The following is an 18,351-nucleotide window of genomic DNA, read 5'->3' on the forward strand; positions in this document are numbered from 1 at the left end:
GGAAGAGGGAATGGCATTCCCGTAAATAGTGAAAAAAGTACGATGTGACATAAAGGTAAAAAGTAAATAATTAATTACCGGGTGCACAGACCTCCGATTTGCAGTCCGTTTCAGCCTGCATTTCTCCCAGACAGCAACCAATACTGTCAAGATATGAACTCCAGACAACAGCCAATTTTTACAGAACAGTGACACCAGTCAAAATACAGACAACAGTCAACAGAAAAATAATCATCAATCTATATCATTCCAGACCAAAACACGTTCCCATTAAACCTCCAGGACACTAGCTCTAGTGAGAAAAATACAGACAACAATGTTTTAAAAGAATTCAGAATCGTTAGAAAGAATCTTTTTACCCTTGAGCCATCTTACCTACGGTTCACGACCGAGGTAGCTCTTTAGCCATCTTACCTACGGTTCACGACCGAGGTAGCTTTTTAGCCATCTTACCTACGGTTCACGACCGAGGTAGCTTTTTAGCCATCTTACCTACGGTTCACGACCGAGGTAGCTTTTTAGCCATCTTACCTACGGTTCACGACCGAGGTAGCTTTTTAGCCATCTTACCTACGGTTCACGACCGAGGTAGCTTTTTAGCCATCTTAGCTACGGTTCACGATCGAGGTAGCTTTTTAGCCATCTTACCTACGATTCACGACCGAGGTTGCTTTTGCGCCATTCTTACCCATAGTCAACGTACGCTAGATTCCGAGAGAAAAACACCCACCGACGGCCGATTCAGAGGCAAGGCTGGAAAGAATCAGAGAACGACACCGGAACGCGCAGCACGAAGGTCAGGTATGCTCCCTCCTACTCTTTACATGTCTTTTACTTTTATATGTTTTACATTGCATGTGTTATGTTAGCAAAAAACGTTTTCAAAACACACACATCACTGTCAAAATAGAAAAGTAGGGGCAACTGTAGACACCGAGTCGGAGGACCTGTGATGAAAACCTGGAAACAAGACGGTTGAAGCGATTGATTTCGAAATTTTGAAAAACAAAAAATAATAATTACGTAATAAGGATGGAAGAGTTACGGCGGGTCGCTGTTGTTGATCGGATGGCTCGCGAATGCTTAGCGGCATGGTGCGAGTGCTTAGCGGCGGCCGGTGCGAGTTCGACGACAGTCGGACGCCCGCTCGACGACATAAAGCGCGCGTTCGACGTCCGTCGGACGCACGCATCCAACCACGAATGGCACGCGCTCGGCATCCGAGCGATGCACAGGCCCGGCGACGCGGAACGCGCGCTCGTCGGACACGAGGCGTGTGCGCCCGGTAGCGCGGAATGCACGTTCGGCGGTCACGACGCGTGGGCGCCCGACGGTACGGAACGGGAGCTCGACAGTCGCGGGACGTGCGCGCCCGACGGCGCGAGACGCGCCCTGGCGGCCGTTGGGCGAGCGCCCAACCACGTCGGGCGGACGCCCAACGGCAGTTGGGCGCGCGCCCAACCTTGCGTTGGGCCCTCGCCCAACGCTGTTGGGCGATCGCCCAACAAATGTTGGGCGGCCGCCCAACAATGTTGGGCGGCCGCCCAACAATGTTGGGCGGTAGCCCAACGGAGGGTTGGGCGGCCGCCCAACATGCCATGGGTGGCCGCCCAACCCCCTTGGGCGACGCCCGATTTTACTCGGGCGACGCCCATTTTTTCGGGGATCCGTTTGCCTATAAAAGGCACGGATCCCCATGCATTTAGAGGAGGGAATTTTTGGAGCTTTCTCACTCTAAAATTTTTTAGAGAGAGAAAGTCAATTTTTTGGAGAAAATATTTTTTTTCCCAAAAAAATCCAAATTTTCCAAAGTTATATTTTTACTAAAAAAACACAAAAAACCGGAAAATCACGACTCGTGGAATCAATCGGCTTCGACTGTCAGATACCGAATTTAAGGTATTATCCGAGGACTAGACTCTTTTATTTTATTTAATTTATTTTCTTCTTCTTTTTATTTTTATGTTATAGTTTTTATTTATTTAGTTATTCATTTATTTTATCACGTTTTATTTAATTAGCGTATTTATTTAATTTTTGTCTCGTGTTGAACAAAATTTGGTTTTGTTTTAAAATAAAAAACCTCGTTTTGATATCCCAATACGAACCATGATCCGATAAAAAGGTAGTTCGGGTATTGAAAACGTTGTAATTATAAGCTTTTAATTTAAATAAATTTCCAAATAATGTTTTAAAAATAAAAACGTCGTTTTAGGAACTTCCGTTATTGACTATGATCCATTTTTGGTAGTTCGAAAATCCAAAACGATTGAATTAGACTTAATTTAAAGCTTTTGAATAAATCTGGAAACAATTGGAGTGCTGCTGTAATTTTCCTTTTCTGTCACTAATTGCTGTTTACCGACGGATTTTCCGTCGGTAAATCTGCCATAGCGTAAAAAAATGCCATTTCAGTCCTTTTTTCTTAACTTTTAAGCTTTCAATCCCTTATGTATATATATATATAGTTATGTAATATATGTGTTTCAAACTATTTTAGATGTTTAGTGTATATAATTATTTAGGATGTTTGTATATCATTTTTTGTTCAATTTTTAAAACATAAGTATATGTATATATATATATTCTCTTTTTTATTCATTTGAGTTATATTAGATTCTATTTTAAAGGGTTATTTATTTGGGCATTTTGGGAACTAATTAGTAAAATATTAGTATATGGATATATGTTATTTTTGGTATTTAAAACTATGTTAGTTATGTATATATATAGTTTTGGGATATTTGGGTTATGTTATTGTTTATTATATGAAACTATTTTGGATAAATGTTATTTTCTTATCTAATGAGATTTATTTACCATTTCCACCTCTTTAAAGTATAAATGTATTATATCTAGTATTTTCATATATGCATTATATAGTTTCTTTTTATTAACTTTTATTTTCATATTCTCTTTTTGATTTGAATGTATATATATATGCTTAAATTATTTTCTTTATTCTTTTGGACCATTTATGGGTCCATGTTTCAAATGGGCTTTATTTGATTATGAATCTTGCTTTAAATGGGTTTATTATTGTAATTATAATAGGTAGAGAGTCCATTAAATAAGATGGGAGAATAAATCAAAAGAAAGGGAGTTTTCAATTTGATTATTTAAACTAATGAATTTTTAGAGGTTCCTAATGTAAATAAATGGAGTCGTTCTTTGTTAATATTTTAAATCGTTTCCAAAACACCACGTTTTAAAACCTTAATCCGTTCCAAAGGCGGATTAAGTGAACATTGTAATTAAAATCGTTTTCTTTGTGAATAATAAAGTTTTTGAATCATTTTCTTAAAGGATTTGTACAAAATAAAATTGACTTGTATGTTTAACCACGTTTTGTTATTAAAAGGTTTTTATCTTAACGTTTTCAAATACTCGAGTCGTTCCAACGGCGATTCGGGTAAACTTCATCAAACGGGGTTTTAAAACGCACCTAAATCGTTCCAACGGCGATTAAGGTGCGAACCATGTAAACAAACTCGTTTTGGGGAAATAAGTTAGTATAGAATAAACACACAGCATGACATTTAAATAAAGTTGTAAATAAATCACTTCTTCCTTCCCCCTTCTCTGTGTATGTATAACATAAATGGGTGATTCTTTACTAATGTGGCTTTTCAATAATATATGCTCAAAACGGTTTCTAAAAAGAGAAAGAAAAGGTTTCAAATGAATTTTAAACTTAAAGAAGTATACGATTAGTCCGTTATCGCCTAACATGCTGAGTAGGAGGCCGGTGGTTCATAACCGGACGATGTCGGGGTGCCTAGTAGCCTTTCTCCGGAAAGGAGCTAGCCTTCTCGGCTCGTACCTAAGTTTCCCGAACCCACACCGGTCTCCCGCAAGGGATCGGTGTTCATTTTCCCATTCGTGGGTGGCGACTCTTCCATATCTCCGAGCTCCGATCCTGCCGAGCAGCTTGATTCCACGATTGGTTGCTTTCGGCGCCAATCACCGCTTACGTCGCCATGAGGTGTCCACCCCCCGATCCGCCCGGGAGATTAGGCCGCGGCACCTCGTCTAACAGCTATCTTGGATATTAATGCGCATTGAAATACAAAAGGACATTATTCTTAAACTATTCTCATTATGGTTATTTATTAAGAATTCATTATGATATTCATGTGCAGTAGCAATCTTTATGGTTATGACCGTTATACGTGATATTATTATTAAAACAAGCACGATTAAAATTCTATTATGAATTTGTTTGACATATAATATTTACTCGGTTTTATCCTTTGACTAAGCTCATTCTAGAGTCAGGGACCAACGTGAAGGAATTATTAAGTTGATTCCAATATGAACTAAAAATTCCATAAAGAGACATTGCATCATACATGATATTTGCCAACAAGGCATATGCAAACATTCTTTTGCTATGAAGTATGTTCCATGGATCAAGCCATTGATCCCCAAGGTAAGTGAATATAGCTTTTATGACTTACCACAATCTTTTAATAATGGACATAGCATGCCCCACTTCTGGAGTTCTTTCAGTGCTAACCCACAGGTACAAGGGAGTTGCTAATACTACAACCAGTGCAAACACTGATATGAAAAATAAAGCTCAATCCAAAGAAGTGTATCACTACAAGAAAAACAATCTATAGTGAGAAGAAAATAATGATACTAAAAATATTCTCACTGAAAGATAGGTATAATGAAGGGAAATAATATCATTAAGTATTAATGATTAAACATTTTTTATTTTCAGATTTTCATTTACAAATATCCTCATTAAGTAAAAATAATAATAATGAGAATATATAAATATTCTGGTTAAAAGTATTATCCATAATTATAATGAGAATACATAATGTTATAAAAACTAAAATTAAATATTAACTCATTTGAACTCCAAATTTTAAGCGCCATCTATTCCCCCTAAAATATTTGACTTGTCCAAATTCAATTCCCCCCAAATATTTGGGGGAAGTGCTTCACAAAACCTAACTAAAACAATTACGGTAAGTGTAAAGAAACTCCCACCATTCGTGATCCCCTCTTCAAATTCTAGGTCATCTTCAATTTCTTCCCAATCCCAATCGAATTCACCAGATTTTTCACAATCGGTCACAGATAAAGGTTTAAGCCTAACCTTTTGTTTTCTCTCAGGTATCACTCTTGTTGCTATATCTCCCTACTTTCTATTTTGTTTCTCTATTTTCTCTGTTTTGATTCTCCTAAGTTAATTTTGCAGCGGGTTCACCCAAGGAATCTCTCTCTCTCTGTATAGAGAGAAAGCTCTAGGGTACGATGGCAGGCAACCCTGATGTCATGGAAATATCTACTTTATCGTGTGTGCAGTGCAGGAAGCCTTCTCATCTGGAGTAAGTGATTTCTTATATTAAATCTTCTTATTGGTGAATTTTGAGTGAATTAGAGAGTATTTTTTCATTACTTTTAGGATTCATTGGTACATATCTTGTGAGAAACCTGGAATTTGAACTGTTAGGTACCAATATGGATAATGATAGGGTATCAGCTTGTTCTCTTTATTCTGATGATCACTCTAAGTGTATTGATATTGAAATTGAGCTGATGTATATAAGAGTGGTGCTATATGTTTTCTACTTTGTAGTGGTTGTTACTTGTGGCATTGAGATGTTGTCCCCTGTTTCTGGTTATTTAGTTTCTCCTAATGTGCCCTAGCGATAGTCATGTTGATATCTGGAACAACTGAGGAAGTCGACTCTGGGCGAGTATTTCCCGAAATATATATACTGAACCAGTTTGTGCATTTAATTGATAAAATAATAGGCCTATGAGATTTGATCTTATTGTTTTGAGAGTATGTTATTATCTTCTTTTTAAAAAACAAAATTGCCCATGACTTCACTATCGGGTGGATGTTGATTTCCTCTCTCATATCTTTCTATTTGGTACGAGTTCATTAATTTGATACTCTTTTTTTCAAGTATACTATTTTGTAGTTTAATGGGTCCTATTTTCTTAACTGTTCTTCAAGTTAACTAGAAGTATGGGCATGATTTAAGGTTATATAAAATTTACACAGACATTGGTGTTTGAAATTGCAACTAGTCAGTTTGAAAAAAAAAATAAAACTTGAAAATATAAAAAGGAATGATTGCACTATAATTATCTAGTATTTTCGGTAGAAACCCATAAAGCATGAGTGAGGGCCATATGTTTTTGTTTGGAGAGTGGGGCAGCAGAAGGACTAAAATAAGCTAGCTATGGCATTGTGGTTCAAAAGCATTCACAGCCCAATACCAAGCTAATCTACCACAATAAATTATAACCAAGAAATTAATGGTCTTGGTGCTGTGTGTTCGAATATTCTTTTCCTCTTCTCTTTCTCTTGTATATATGTAGCTAGTTTGGCTTCCACAATCAACATCACCTTTTTTTATGATACTTTGCCAAAACATTATGAGTCCTAGCTTCTAATTTTTATTAAAAAATAATCCCTACCATTATCAACAAACACTTGTCTACTGCAAAGTGATTAGTCTCAATTTGTTAGTGGAGGGTCACCTTTCCTTCATGCTTTTGGTCTATAAAAGGAGAAGCTCTCTTTGTCTTTATGGTATGAGTTTAAGAATAGCTTGAAGAAGAAAACACATTCATAAATATAATACAACACCCTTATTGGAATTATAGCTTGCTTTCTAATAAAGTTCGAATATCTATTATGGTTAGTTAGATTTCTGATTAACTGGATGATAATGTTGATTTTGTTATGCTCTTGTTATGCTCGTTTCTTATTGTGCTTTTGTTTATAATGCTTGTGCAATTTCGCCTATTTTTATTGAGAGGGAAATTCCATTAGATGTGCTTCGTAATGTATAAGTCCTAAAGTATGAGTATATAATTCAATCATGAGTACCTGACTTTAATAGTGCAATTGGTTTTAGCGGGGACGCGTAGTGCACCGGGCCACCCGTCTTATGCTTTATTTTGGAACATGAGTACCTGACTTTAATATTGCAATTGGTTTTAGCTCCAAGAATAGTTGTACGTTTTAAGACATTTCGTCCATTGACATATGTCATGCTTCTGTTTTAGACTTTTGATTTGCTAGTTCTCTCATGTTATCTAGTGTGTGTTAATTGTTTACTCCCATATGTCAAATTAATTTAAGCATATGATGTTATGCTTCAACAAGATTGCCTTGTTTACATAACCCATTAATCTAGTAAAGGTTGTGATGTTAGGCTACAATGGAAGTACATGGAGCAGGTAAGGAAATGCTTCTGCTATTATGTCTATTGCTCTGACTCTTCACTTTAGTCAATACAACTTTGACATTCAGCTGATGTAATTTTTTTTTTGTTTTGGTCCATCTTGTTGCATTTTTTACTTATGCTTCTATTTCAGTGATATCAAATGTGGATTGTTGTCACGTATACACGTTTAAAAGAAGAAATAAGGATTAAAAGGGAAAAAATTGCTAATCAGGTTCTAAATATGAATTTGATTTTTACAAGGAGAAGAGCAATATACATATGGAGGTTCACTTCTAGTACCTTGTTCACCTGTGTATACACAAACATTTTTATTTCAATTTAAAAACAACAACATACTCAAAAACAGATAGGTATTCCTCTAGTTGGTCTCCAAGATTGATAACAATTGAGTGGCGCATCAATCCATTGGCCGTCTTTGAGCAGCTGAAGCCCACTCACTTAGTCATCTTTGATAACAATTGCTAACTTTAGTGCCAAACGTTGGACCTTTTGACCCATAAAATGCTTATTACAGATACCCCTTTTCAAGTCCAAGATTCTCATATAACAATTCCAGAAGTTCCTCTGCTAGTTCCTCTAACTTCCCTGCAAATTCCTTCATCAATTTCCTGCATCATATTACCCCTCTTTTATTAGCCCATCTCTTCTATTAATCAGAGTAAATTTGGGGGAAATTGAAGATACCTACCTGTAATCATGAGCGAGATCAGGAATTTCAGAAATATTAGATTGGGGAAGATGGCGGATATAGAAGGTACTTTCCCAATCCATATCTTTGATCTCAGTTTGGACAACATCAAACCCTTTACTTGCTACCATTTCCTTGAATTTTTGCTCCATACATTTCTGGTAATATCCCTTTGTTATGCTTTCTACTCTGTCTGAGAACTCTGTTTCAATTCCATGGTTCAGCAGCTGAAAAACAAACCCGCAATTAATTAATTAATTCATTCATTTAACATGATGAGAATAATGAAATTCAAATTAGACAGTTTTGATTATATACCTCAAAGAAGCCCCAATTTTCACAGGCGTATCTTTGATCTTAGCCATGGTGGCAGCTCTCTCATCGCCATTAAGCTTCTCCATGTTGATGACTGGGAACTCTATGTTCTCTCTCTCTTTCTGAAAGTAATCGCTTTTGTGTTTGGCTTGTTGAAACTAACTTGAAGCCTACCAAGGGTATATATAGAAGCTCGGAGAGAACGATGACATCTCTCCTACTCTGTGCAGCTTACCGCCTATCCATATGCGCCATCGAAACCCCCTCCTTAATTCCTCACTTCTTCCGACCATTACACTCCATATTATTTCCCTTCTCTATTTTCTTCTAATCCTCATTCTCTTTGCTGGCATTGTGAGTATACTGATTGTCTGATTTCTCATTGCTTTTGATACTATATGATTGACTCTGTTTTTGCCATTTTTGTTTCCTTCTTTGTTCTTGTAGGAGGAGGAAGGAGAAGGCGATAACCTGAAATGGAGTTGAAGATGCAAACTGTCTAAGGCTAGTTACAGGTAAGTAATTTCTAGTATATATCATATCTGATAAATGCTTTAAATGGTTACAAATTAAGGATCCTATCCTATATGATGTTTTGAGGTTTATGATAAAATGCAGGAGATAATAGATGATGAGGATGAGAAATGAATACGGTGAGGCTGTGTATGAAGCTGTAACAGTCCTAAAATAGGTTGGGCAAGATGTGGTTGGAGAGTTGACAAAAGCTGTGGAAAGAGTTGGCTTTGACATACGTGTGGCAGCCCTGGTAAGTGAAATATGTTTTTCCTTTTTTACGAGTTTTGTTTCCTTTTCCTGTTAGTTTTTGAGAACTGCTTGTTTCAATTTTTGGCTGAAATGAAGTGTTTACTTACAGCAGTCACCTGTATTTGAGTCTTGAGTGAATTCCTAAATTTACTGATATGATGTATTTGAACCAGAACATATATGCAGGTCTTATTGAACTTATAAGGCTCTTCGGTCATAATGAACTATGTGAGAATATAGGAATACATTGAGTAATTATTAATATGAGATATGCAGATCGCTGCTTTGCACTTACCGACATGACTATATCAGTGGTGGAACATGGTTTATTGGGCTTGATGTGAAACATGTATATGCAGGAATGTTTTGCTGCTCATCTTGGTCATCTTTTGTGCATAAAGTTGTATCCTTAATGAGATGAGATGGTTCAGATCCACACCTTCACAATATAGACTGTTCATTTGAAACAGGACATATTCATTTGAAAGTGAATTAATATCATTTGGAATTTGAAACAGGACATGTTCATTTGGATTTTCTGTGATATTTTCTAAGAGCATTTGAGCATGGAATTGTTTACTTCTAGCTATAGATTCGATTTCATTGTATAATTCAAAATTTGAGTGTATGCAGTAATCCTAATTTACTTTGAAGTTTTCAAGCATGAAATGGATTTTCATGGCAAAACCTGTGAGCTAATTCTTTTTCTGATCTTTATACTCATTAAGGTTAATCCATTATTCGTGTTTAATTGGCTAGTTACGATGCATTGATTGTCTGGATTGTCAACCTTTTACCACATCCAGTTCTCAAGTAAAAAATCTAGTTTATGCATAGAAAATAGTTGTTCATGCTGATGTAACTTTAGCTTGTTCATATATTTGCTTTTACAACATCAAGATAGGCTTGTATATAATGTGCAAAAAACAGGACCAATTCTGTTTACAGAACTGGACCTTCGTAACAAAACATGACAAGTCTGTAACAGAACAGGATCTGTTCTTACAGGCTCTTGGATTCTCTATGCCTTCCTTTGCACACGTTTCCTTAATTCTTGCTCCAGATCAGAGTAATTGTCAAAACGACATGGTGCAACTTCAGTTGGTCAGGTAATTCTCTGTTCTGTTGCTTATCTTTGGTATAAGTAATTTCTAAGTATAATTACTCGACTATTAGCCAACACTGATGTTCCACTATTCAGTAATTATTCTTTAACAGTTCAGGGAGATAGGGTATTTACCTCAGGGAATGGTGAACTATCTGGCACTTCTAGGTTGTGGCGATGACACAGAAAATGAATTTTCCACCCTTGAACAACTTGGTAAATTTTTTCACTTGCCCATTGGTTTATAGATATTCCCATATTGCAGTGACCCGAACCTTTTTGAGTGATTAACAGTTGAAAAATTCTCTATCGATTGTGTTAACAAAAGCGGTGCTATATTTGATTCTACCAAATTGAGGTAATCATGGTGCTTGAAATACTAATTTGCCTATTTGCATTATGTTCAGTTGGAACATGTTTATATATTGGCCCTATGATCTTTTAATTAGAACATATTTTTTATTTTTTTGGTACTGCTTAATTACAGGGCTTGCATTGTGTAGGTTGTTGTTTGTCCGACAACGGTTGGAATGTTTGGCTATGCCATGTTTGTTCGAGTCAGGCATCCGACTAGAGCTTTTATATAGGATGTTGATGCATATTGTTTACCAATATGTAAATCCAAGCTATTGTGTTACTGATGTAATGCATTTGCTCTTTCTTCTTAGTGAATTGAAATGGAACTCTATTTTATAATCTATTGTTGAATTATATTCTTATAATTAATCAGCAGAATATTATTACATAATGTAAATAATTTTTTTATCATGATAAAATCTTTAATGAGGGGTTTTTGAATCATTATAAAAGATTTAATGAGAAGATTTCTAATCATTATATAAAATATTAATGAGAATATTTTTAATTATTATAAACAATTTAATGAGAAGAGTTTTTATTATTATAAAAAATTCTAATGAAGACGATTAATCTCATTATATATGGTGATAATGAGAAGGTATTTTATTCTCATAATTACATTTAGTAAGGGACCCCTGTAATGAAGGGAGCCATGAGAGTAATAATTCTCATTGAAAACTCTTTCATGAGAATATTGGACTTTTAATGATAATTTTTCTTCTTATTAAAAGCCTCTTTTTTGTAGTGATATGCAGAGTCACTTCAAAAAAATTCCTTGACTATGTCATTGGCCAAAAAGGAATTAGAGCAAATCCAGATAAAATAAAAACCTTGCGAGGAAAAAGGTGAAAAGAGCGCCTAAATAAAAACCTTGCGAGGAAAAAGGTGAAAAGAGCGCCTAAATGAAAACCCCACAATGGGTGAGAAAGATCCAGAGGTTGAACGGGCGGATCATCATACTAGAAAGATTGTCAACAAGCATATCAAGGTATAAAACAATTCCTAGCAGAACCATCCTTGATGAACAGACCAATCTGAAGGGGAGACCTGTATTTGTATCAATCTGTCATGGATAAAGATATGTGCACCGTGGTTATTTAAGAAGAAGAATGTCAGTAGTTCTCCATCTATTATGTTAGCAAAATGTTGAAGGATGCGGAGACAAGATATCAGAAGTTAGATAAAATGGCTCCCACGGTTGTGACAACATCCATCCGCGTTAAACCATATCTCCAAGCATAACCTCAACATGATCGAGATCAAGATCAAGAACCGGCTTCACCATCATGATTCAACATTGAACACACTAATGATGAGATTGAAAGGCGAGTGCATGTCGCTCTATATAGACAAGAGAATAATGCAGAAAGGTATGCCATCAAGTTAACATAAATTCGCCATTCACAGCACAGATCCTGGGGTACGAAGTGGACAGAATGTTTAAAGTTTCAACTTGCCACAATATAAAAGAAAAGATTCAATATAAGCGGGACATTACATATCCCGAACCCAAAGGAGGGGAGCATGTAACCGTTGGAAGAAACGCCAAAGCGTACTACAGGTTGGCCACCACATTAGTTGGCCACCACACTGAAGCTTGCTGGGAGCTGGCAAACTAGATAGCTTTGTCCAGAATAATAAATAACAAGAAAATAAGTAGAAGACAGATCCCAAAAAGAAATTCAAAAGTGTCATTAATGTCATAGCAGATGGACCAGTGTATCAGTCACCCGTGGAAAAAGCAAAAATATCCGTTCTGGATAAAACATCCCTCAATTGCCCCTTTTGCAGAAACATGTCCAGTAATCTCTCCACATACAGATACGTTGACAATTGAAGGATGGGAGATGAAATGAAGCGAGTAATGGTAGACACGGGCAGTTCTTGCAATGTCATCACCATAGGTGCATTCGCCAAACTCAAGGTTGATCTGATCTAAATAGAAACAAACATTGTTGACATCATGGGAGTGACAGGTCACACTATCCGGACCAAGGACCAGGTAACTTTGGAATGCAAGCTGGCGGATGATGATCAAGTGTGGATTGGTGATCTGGAGTTCTCTATTATGAATGGACAATCAGCTTATAACATCATTCTTGGGCGGCCGTTCATCTCAGAGGTTGCAGCCCTAATTTCCATCCGTCGTATGGCAATGTACATTCCCACCAGCAAAGGAGGAATAATGATTAGCGGGAACCAAAAGGCGGTTCAAGAGACCTACTCGGTGTCGCTATCGATCCGCCCACAATTCAAAGATGGCGAGGGTGAGGAAGATGAACTTGTCACTACAGCTTTGGGCGACACAGAAACGCTCCTTATTGCTGATGGAAAGCGGGTGCGGATCGCCAAAGGATTAAAACCCGAGATCAAGGAGGATGTTACGAAATTTCTCATTGAGTTTGAAAGCCTATTTGCATAGGAGAATGAGATCCCCACAGGAGTAAGCCCAGATGTGATTACTCATAAGTTAAACATCATTGAGGATGCGGTTCTAGTTGCTCGGAAAAGGCGGAACCATGGGCCTAAAAATCAGTATTTTTACATATTCTTATATGTGCATTAAACTGTTATAGTATCCTACCTTTTATCATTTATTCTTTCTCGCCATACTTCTTATATTCATTTGCCTAGCTTTTAGTGCTGATATACGCCCAGTGGCTGGCGAATGAAAAGTTCCACAGGCGGATCAATTACCTCAAAGATAGGACAATTGATCCCATTACGGGCGGATTCCCTTTCCACAAAGATAAGAAGCACAGACCCTCAGGAGCTTTCAAATGAGCTCAACTCTCTCCTCAAAGACAGGAAAAGGATTGACCACCATCAAAAGCGGGTTAAAATCGTCTCAAACATGAGATCATTACACCTTCAACTTTCTCCTCAAAGATAGGAGAACATTCTCATGGGCGGATCCATCTTTAGATGATCACCATTCGAGAAAGAGTTAAAACATTCCTTGGACGCAAGGACTTTACACTCTCTCACTCCCTTCCCAAAGAAGGGTTCACAAGTCCTACGGGCGGATCGCTTCACCTCAAAGATAGGTAGCAAGTTGATCCCCTAGGCAGCTTTACTTCCTCTAGAAGGAATAGAACAGCTTCTAAACCTTCACAAAGGTTCACACATTGGGGTACGGCTGGCCACCTACCCTAAACAATTGGAGAAATCCTAAACCAGATTCTAGAAAATTACTTGCTAAAAGATATAATGCATTAGTAAAAATAGTTCTGGAGAGCAAAGGGTTCATCCAAATAATGAAGCCTCGTCTTCATCTCCAAATAATGAAGCCTCGTCTTCATCCAATCAATGAAGCCTCGTCTTTATCCAAACAATGAAGTCTCGTTTTCATCAAAGTAATGAATCCTCATCTTCATCATAGAAATAACAAAGTCTCGCCTCCACAAAATGCACAAAAGTCCCTAAATGGCTGATCATTCTTACTGATCCCTAAGGGCGGGTCATTCTCCTCAATATGGCAGAACTGAAGAAAATAAGTCCCTAAAGGTGAATCATAATCCTATGGGGTAGGAACAAATGGTCCCATAAAGGGCAGGTTATTCCTTTCTAAAGGAAATATAACTCTCAAGAAGCCCCTAGAGGCTAACAATGGATACGGTTGGCCACCTATCCACGAAGAAGCAAAATCCCCTAAAAGCGTATCATATCCATATATGATCCCACATAGGGCGGATCTTGTTCATAAGTTCCCACATAAGGAAGCCCCTAAAAGCGCATCATTTCCATATATGATCCCCATCAAGGGCGACTCCACTTTCCTCCAAGATAGAAAAATAAAACACCATTTAGACAGCCCTAAAGAGCTTTTTATACCTTTAGGGGGGGCTTCTGATAACAACCCAAATTATTCTTGAATAAGGAATAAGGGAAAATTAATAGAAATAATGGCAAACCATTATTCCTTCTAAAAGAGATATTTATACATGATTAATGTGGAATTAATGATAATTAATGCAGGGGAGAATATACAAATAATGAGGAAAAGGAAGGAGTCTCTAGCATTATGCCACGCCACGTGGACCATGGCGAGATACGCCATAACGAGATACGCCCGATGAGAGCGAGTAGCGGAGACCCGCCATAGCACTCAAGGAGAGCGTACATACGCCTTGACGGATCAAAGAATACGAAAAGGAATATTCATCTTACTGACAGAGTATTATCCCAAGGACCAAAAGGGATATTCACCTTGAGAACGCCGCAAGAAGAACCGGATGGCGGATCTCCACGGTTCAGCTCAGTGAGATCCGCTGGCGAACCTATGAGGCGAATCTCCTCTTTCAATCGTCGTGGATTTGACAATCGTGGCATTTCTTCGCATACTCGCTACAATCTCTTTCCATGGTGAGCCAATAGAAGCCCTGTCTGATGATTTTCTTGGCTAACACTGCTCCTCCCATATGGGCCCCGCAAATTCCTGAATGCACTGATTCCATTGCCTCGCGGGCTTCTCCCGCATCCAAGCACCTCAGTTGTAACCCATCGGTGTGCCTTTTATAAAGCAAATCGTTGTGGATGACGAACTGCCGGGCTAACCTTCTAATCACAGCTTGATCCCTCGGTTCTGACTCGGCCGGATATGTTCCATGCTTCATGAAGTTCACGATATCGAAATACCACGGTTTTTCATCTGCCCCTAACAGCATTACGTCCTCGTAGCATGGTTTGTGAGATCTCCTCAATACCAACGGTTTCGAGGCAGGGTTCCGGGGGTTGTCCCAAACTGACACTAAAGTGGCCAAGGCATCCGCCGCCTAGTTCTGTGCTCGAGGAATATGATAGAAACGGCATTCTTTGAATCTTTGTGCCAACCCTTCTAGCTGATCGAGGTACGGACGTAGTCTTTCTTCTCTTACCTCCCAGTTTCCTTGTGCCTGTTCGATGATCAACTTTGAGTCCCCCCAAATTTCGACATATGACGCTCCCAGTGCCGCTAATGACTCTAAACCATAAATGCACGCTTCATACTCGGCCATATTATTGGTGAGAGGGAAGGATAACTTCTTGGCCATCGGGATCCTTTCTCCTTCCGGTGAGGTAAGTAGTACTCCTACTCCGGCTCCATTCGAATTAACTGCTCCGTCGAAGAACATTTTCCACGGTATAACTTCGATTGCGTTCAAGTGCTCATCGGGGAAATCATAGCTTATCTCTTCTTCCTCTGCATTCAGGGGTTGGTTGGCCAGAAATTCTGCCACGGCCCTCCCTTTGATAACCTTCTTCGTCACATATCCAATGTCAAACTCGGATAAAAGCAACAACCACCTGGCTAACTTCCCCGTCAAGGATGGAGTTCGGTATAGATACTTCACGGGGTCCATCCGAGAAATAATGATCACTTTATACGATTGGAAATAGTGCCGCAGTTTCTTTGTCAACCATACTACTGCCACACATGTCTTTTCGATCATGTTGTACTTGAGCTCGTACTCCAGGAATTTCTTACTCAAATAATACACTGCGTGCTCCACACCGGTGTCTCCCTCTTGAGCCAACATTGCCCCAATAGATTGTTCCTCAATTGCTACATAGAGGAGAAGCGGCTTTCCCAGTTTAGGCGGTCTCAGCACTGGCGGATTAGACAAATAGCTCCGGACACTCTCCAAAGCTTGCTGACACTTATCATTCCAAATAGAGGGTTGGTCTTTCCTTAGCAACTTAAAGATTGGCTCGCAGATTGCGGTGAGTCTCGCTATGAACCGACTGATATACTGAACCTGCCCCAGAAACCCTCTCACTTCTTTCTCATTCTTCAATGCCGGCATTTCCTGTATAGCCTTCACTTTATCAGGATCCCCCTCGATTCCCTTATTTCCGATTACATAGCCTAAGATTTTCCCCGACGAAACGCCGAAAAGCACTTCTTCGGGTTTAACCTTAGCTTGAATTCTGCAATTCGGGCCAAAAACTTCTCGAGCGCGGCAAAATGCCATTCTCTTGTCTCTGATTTGACCATCATATCGTCCACGTAGACTTCTACCTCCTTGTGTATCATATCATGGAACAGTGCTGTGGCCATTCGCTGGTAAGTTGCCCCGGCATTTTTCAAACCAAATGGCATCACCCTGTAACAGTACGTCCCCCACTCAGTTGTGAACGAGATTTTTGCTTTGTGTTTTTCGGCCATCTGAACTTGCATGTAGCCCATGAAACCATCCACATTCGTGTGTAAGACGCTTGACGATGCACTGTCGATCAATACGTCAATATGAGGCAATGCGAACTCATCCTTGGGGCATGCCTTGTTAAGATCTCTGTAATCGACGCACATCCTCACTTTGCCATCCTTCTTCGCAATTGGCACCACATTTGCGACCCAAGGGGGATAGTCGATCACTTCGATGAATCCTGCTTCTAACTGCTTCTTCACCTCCTCTCTGATCTTATCTGCCCATTCTGGTCTCATACGTCGGAGCTTCTGCTTTACGGGCTTTGCTTCGGGATATGTTGGAATACGGTGAGTTACGATTGATTGATCGATTCCAGGCATGTCTTCGTATGTCCAAGCAAACACTATTTCGTATTTTTTAATTATTCTCTCAAATTCTTTCCTCTCTTCAATAGTTAATTCTTGAGCAATTTGTATAAGTTTAGGATTTTCATCCGTGCCAAGATTGAAAGTTGACATTTCTATTATATTGATTTCAAATGTGGGCATGTTATATGAATGAGAATGCATGGAATGATCACGATCAACATCAAGCAAGTAAGTAAAATCAGAATTCATTTCAGTGATAGTGTTGGCGAGTACATCGTCAGATTCAAATAAAGCAGTAATACAATTTTCATCGTCAGGGTTCTCGGGTTTCTCATAAGCTTTGGAGGTACTGGGCTCATCCACCGCTCCTGTAGTTGCTTCAACAGTGATGATTTGCTCCTCGGCATTCAAGTCTAACATCATAATCTCCTCGATGAAGCAGCTTGCCTTTCCTTTGCCCCAGTCAGTAACATCATTGAAGATTTCGAACCCTGGCAGAATCTTCCCTTCTGTGCTGGTCCATGACTCGGGGGTTCCCGAATAGACCTTCCCATGCCCCTCGCTCACGAAGTACTTCCTTAGGCCCACCTTTCCTTCACTACTTGCATTGGACGGACCTCCTTGCTCGTATCCCAAACCCCTCCGGGTTTTCTGACTCTTGAAGTCCGGAAATTCTGGCAGCCCTTGATGGTGTGCTCCTAAGCCCATTCCTGGGATGAAACCTCCCTTCATCATCTTCACCACATCGGTGGTCATGCTTGACTCGTAAATCCCGGAAACTTGGAACCCGGAGAAAAGTTATGGCTCGATTCCCAATGCTGCCACCGAGCTCAACTTCTCAGCTCTGATTGTCACTATCTCTTCCCCGAAGGGGAATTTGATCATTTGATGGAGCGTCGAGGGCACACCTCCCAACTTATGGAACCATGGGCGTCCCAATAATACGGCAAAGGTTACCGGGATATCCAGCACTGTGAACTCAGTTTCTTCTTCATGCGGCCCCACTTTCAACTTGGCCTTGAAGACTCCTTCAATATGCCTACGGCTGTCATCATATGCTCTAATCACAGTTTCAGAGGCTGTCAAGTCTCCCCTCTCAACTCCCAACTTCGACAAGAGTTTCAACGGACAAACATTAATAGCCGATCCATCATCGACCATCACACAGCTAGTCTTCTTCCCGTTGATTTCTGCCCGGATGTACAGAGGCTTATTGTGAGCCTTCCCCTCTTCTGGGAGATCCTAGTCGGTAAATGTGATCTCAGTCTTCTTTCGGGCCATAATTGCCCCTACTAGCGCTGCCGGCTCAGTATTGGTGGAGATAACCAGATTCTGCAACTCTTTCATCAGGTTCTCGCGATGGTACTTAGAATGACATAAAACTTCCCAGACT

General features: G+C 39.2%; 1 protein-coding gene and 1 pseudogene across 21 annotated transcripts; one reads left to right on the forward strand and one right to left on the reverse strand.

Moving 5' to 3' along the window:
- The first annotated feature begins 4,904 nt into the window (after positions 1 to 4,904).
- LOC136233072 (glutamate--tRNA ligase, chloroplastic/mitochondrial-like) lies at positions 4,905 to 10,827 on the forward strand. Of its 21 annotated transcripts, none has more exons than XM_066022661.1 (9): positions 4,905 to 5,130; positions 5,216 to 5,345; positions 8,677 to 8,744; positions 8,848 to 8,995; positions 9,168 to 9,397; positions 10,058 to 10,103; positions 10,218 to 10,315; positions 10,394 to 10,457; positions 10,603 to 10,827. In XM_066022661.1, the coding sequence occupies exons 6-9, from the start codon at positions 10,081 to 10,083 to the stop codon at positions 10,793 to 10,795; spliced, it is 378 nt and encodes a 125-aa protein (XP_065878733.1). In that variant the 5' UTR covers positions 4,905 to 5,130; positions 5,216 to 5,345; positions 8,677 to 8,744; positions 8,848 to 8,995; positions 9,168 to 9,397; positions 10,058 to 10,080; the 3' UTR covers positions 10,796 to 10,827. The 21 variants fall into 21 exon arrangements, 7 of the variants coding, with proteins under 7 accessions (XP_065878733.1, XP_065878724.1, XP_065878702.1 ...); XM_066022652.1 differs by having other exon boundaries at positions 9,354 to 9,397; XR_010690709.1 differs by having other exon boundaries at positions 10,196 to 10,457; positions 10,587 to 10,827.
- LOC136233064 (1-aminocyclopropane-1-carboxylate oxidase-like) lies at positions 6,882 to 14,916 on the reverse strand (annotated as a pseudogene).
- Between the last annotated feature and the right edge of the window lie 3,435 nt (positions 14,917 to 18,351).

The sequence above is a fragment of the Euphorbia lathyris genome, chromosome 1 (assembly GCF_963576675.1).
Source record: "Euphorbia lathyris chromosome 1, ddEupLath1.1, whole genome shotgun sequence".
Classification (NCBI taxonomy): domain Eukaryota; kingdom Viridiplantae; phylum Streptophyta; class Magnoliopsida; order Malpighiales; family Euphorbiaceae; genus Euphorbia; species Euphorbia lathyris.

Bases quoted from the DNA above. Each gene is read 5' to 3' on its own strand.
- LOC136233072 (XM_066022630.1), top strand. From the start codon at position 9,910: ATGTGCAAAAAACAGGACCAATTCTGTTTACAGAACTGGACCTTCGTA. The intron at 10,104-10,217 runs GTAATTCTCTGT...TTAACAGTTCAG, and splicing joins GTGCAACTTCAGTTGGTCAG to GGAGATAGGGTATTTACCTC. The intron at 10,458-10,602 runs GTAATCATGGTG...TGCATTGTGTAG, and splicing joins TTTGATTCTACCAAATTGAG to GTTGTTGTTTGTCCGACAAC.